Here is a 3,327-nt window from a genome sequence, read left to right on the forward strand (position 1 = left end):
TTTATTTTAATTTGTTTTGCTGTTAGAGTTTGTTGGAAGATTTGATTTAGTAGTATTTTTAAGAATTTGCTATTTAAATTTAAACTGATCTAATATAATAAAATTAAATCTGATTTAAATTAGTTATCGTATCTTTAGAAATTTAAAACTTAAATCAAATCTGATCTAATCAAATAAGATCAAATTTGATTTAAATTAGTTATCTTATCTTATCTTTAAGAGATTTAAATTACGTTATCTTATCTTTTAGTTAGTTTGTTAAAGACCTATTTAAACACATTTAGTAAGACAATTTACACAACTTTTGATAAATAAAATTTTCTTAGTGCTTTATGCACATTTTTTAGTATGATTAAGTGAGGTAAATGACTTGTTTTGCTTGTTGCATAAAGAAAATTGAAAGATCCAACATTATGGTGATTCTTTGTGTTAGCCTCTTTCCATTTTCATCCCTCTCATATAAATTGTCAAGCACAAGTTCTTTGAAATTCTAGTAGAAAAAACCGTTCTGATGACTTAGGTTGTTAAGAAAAAGTTTCTTAGAGATTTAGTAAGAAAATCCTTACATTGACCTAAGTTGCTAAGAACAAATTTCTTAGGTTTAGTAGGAAAATTCTTACATTGACCTAAGTTGCTAAGAACAAATTTCTTAGAGATCTAGTAAGAAAACCCTTTATCTATCCTTTTATATTTTTGCTATATCTTTTCTGTTGCATTTTTTTCTCCATCTTTTTTCTTATCCCTTTATCATTCTAACTCTTTTTTTTGTCTCCTAGTATTATCTTTTACCAAAACACACTATGGATCATTCGGGGAAAAAAAACCTACACACCGTCAAAGGAAATCAAACAAAAGCACCAATATTCTCCTGCCAAAGCCAATTAAGCAATTTTCTACCCATACAATATGCAATAAAATGAATTGTTTCGCATTTTGTTTAAGGAAATCCTCGACCCTCTGTTCCTTGATTAATGAATCATTAAGAGAAATCTTAGAAATCACAAAAACATATATCCAGTACTGTCCTACAAGATAGAAAAAAAAAGTGCACCGTCAAACAACTATGTTTTTATCGGTTAAGATATTCAAAAATCATCAAAATTTCCAAACTACTATCGAACAAAATAAAAAAGTGGGATATATAACAAGATCAGGAGACATATAACACAGCAACCAACTAGTTTAAATATGAACTATACTAAATTCATACAATTGCATATTCCACAAATGCTCTGATACACTTCGTCCTGTTTTAGATAATGTATCATCCTTAGCTATCTGAAAAATAACATAGAAAGTAGAAACGGTGAAACAAATATTCTTCGGATAAAAAATAATCTATCCATTTAATTATTTTCAGCCAATAGGATTATTAAAAATTATTTGCTTTTAACTTCAAGAAAAACATAACTCACAGACAATTGTTTGACTTAGCATAGTATTCCCTTTTATTGTTTTGTTCTATAATTCTCATAGGTGAGTTATGTTTCTTGTTGAAGTTAATCATCTGCCATAGAAGTACGCCAAATACTTGAAACTTAAAAAGTTATAGCCATATACAGACTTGTGCTAAAATCGCTCATAATCTTACTATGACAGAATAAGAAGAAGCCAAACTAACAATAACATTAAAACTTAGACAATCTGAAACTAAGCTGCAGGGAAATCAAAATTGAAAGACTGTCAAATTGATTTTTTTGAGTTGGATTTTGGTGAACAAGTGAACTAAAACCTCCAACTCCCAAACACAAAATTCTTGAATCAATGGAGATAAATATATATCATAAAATACTAAAATGCCATGAACCTAAACATGTCAAAATAAAATCAAAATGCCAGAATCCAAAAAAACAAAAAGCAACCAAGATATATACCTAGGAGGACGACGAGCTATTTGCTTGATATATCAACTTAGCCTGTTCCGCGTAGAATTCAGCTATCTCTGCATACAATTTATTTTCAGCGTCTTTGAACTTCCTCCACCTAGCCTCGATGTCTTCCCTCTTTGAGACTCCAAGCAACTCTATTCCCTTTCTAATATAATCTTCACCGAAAGGCTTACCAAAAGTCCCATCGTACCTCAACATTGAAGTCAAAGCTAAACTAGTCACAGAAAATTCACTCATCCTTCTACCTTCATTTGTATCCAAAGGTTCAGAATTTAGTTTGGACTTTGCTTCAGCTTTCCCATTTGAATGGGGCACTAGCGCCTTCTTGGGAGTACTCTTCGCAGCCTTCTCATTATTAACTGTATCCTTTTTCGCAGTTTCGTTGCGCACTGCTTCACCGCCACGGCCATCGTGGCCCCAAACATTCTTTCCCAACTGAAGTGCTTCCAACTCGTGCGGCTTTAAGGTTGTCCCCTTGCCGTTCTTCTCTTTTTCTAGGTTGTTCTCAAACTTCTTCTTCAGCCGGCGGATCTTATCCTTCAATTGGTTGCATGATACATTTGCCCGAATCAAATTCGACCCCTTCATAAAATCGTAAAATTCATCAGCGCATTTATAGGGTTCCTTTCCTGTTTTTGCGATGAATTCAGACAGGCCTTTCAAGATACCTATCTCATCTTCCTCGCTGAAAACCCTCTGAAAGAGGGATTTGAACTCGTCACGTGATTTCTGCGGATCCTCTTCAACGGAGCCGACGGCGTGATCCTCCTGTGCCTTCTTCCCACGTTTTGGTTGGTTCGAGTGGTCGATACTGTTCTCGGCTGCGCGCTTTGACCCGGATTTGGTTTGACTAACAGAAGCCGAAGGTTGAGACTTCAACTTTGGAGAGGGTTTAGAAGAAGACGACGAGGGTTTCGAAACCATTTGCGGTTGAGGCTTCCTGGGAACCAGCACGTGTTTCTCACGTTCATCTTCGCCTTCGTCGGTGTCTTCGTCCTCGTCGGATGAAGTTGCTGCTTCTTCTTCCTCGCTGCTATCTTCTTGTTCGGGCTGAGGTCTGGGAACCTGCGATTCGTCGTCGTCAGAGTCTTCAAGAGGAGCGACTTGCTTTTGCTTCGCCATGGAAACTCCGAAATTCAGGAGGGAAAAAGTGAATTTAGGATTAGGGTTTGTGTTAGGTTCACTCTGTCGACAGTATAGCTCACTGGCAGTGATCTGGCGAATTTTAAAGGCACTAGTAAAGTATAAATATATATTTTGTAAGGTAATTACCAAATTCGTTCTCAAATATTTTAAAGTGGATATTTTAATCTAAACAAATTAATATATAAAAATATTTTAAAAATTTTATTTTGATAGATAAATTAATTCTTAATTTATATTTTAGTAAAATAATTATTTAAATCAATCTTAAAAAATAAAAAAAAAACATTTTAAT

General features: G+C 34.0%; 1 protein-coding gene across 2 annotated transcripts in view; it reads right to left on the bottom strand.

Moving 5' to 3' along the window:
- Nucleotides 1,047–3,327, bottom strand: part of LOC107618545 (probable transcription factor At1g61730) — a 14,374-nt gene continuing 12,093 nt past the window's right edge. The window contains exons 2-4 of one of the 2 annotated variants that reach the window (XM_021112555.1): nucleotides 2,697–3,089; nucleotides 1,875–2,657; nucleotides 1,047–1,278 (exon numbers count right to left, since the gene is read on the bottom strand). In XM_021112555.1, coding sequence (XP_020968214.1) covers nucleotides 1,875–2,657; nucleotides 2,697–3,011 — 1,098 coding nt within the window. In that variant the 5' untranslated portion in view covers nucleotides 3,012–3,089 and the 3' untranslated portion in view covers nucleotides 1,047–1,278. Of the gene's footprint in view, nucleotides 1,279–1,874; nucleotides 3,090–3,327 lie in introns of both variants that reach the window. The other variant, XM_016320633.2, reaches the window with a different exon arrangement.

Source organism: Arachis ipaensis, chromosome B09 (assembly GCF_000816755.2).
Source record: "Arachis ipaensis cultivar K30076 chromosome B09, Araip1.1, whole genome shotgun sequence".
Classification (NCBI taxonomy): domain Eukaryota; kingdom Viridiplantae; phylum Streptophyta; class Magnoliopsida; order Fabales; family Fabaceae; genus Arachis; species Arachis ipaensis.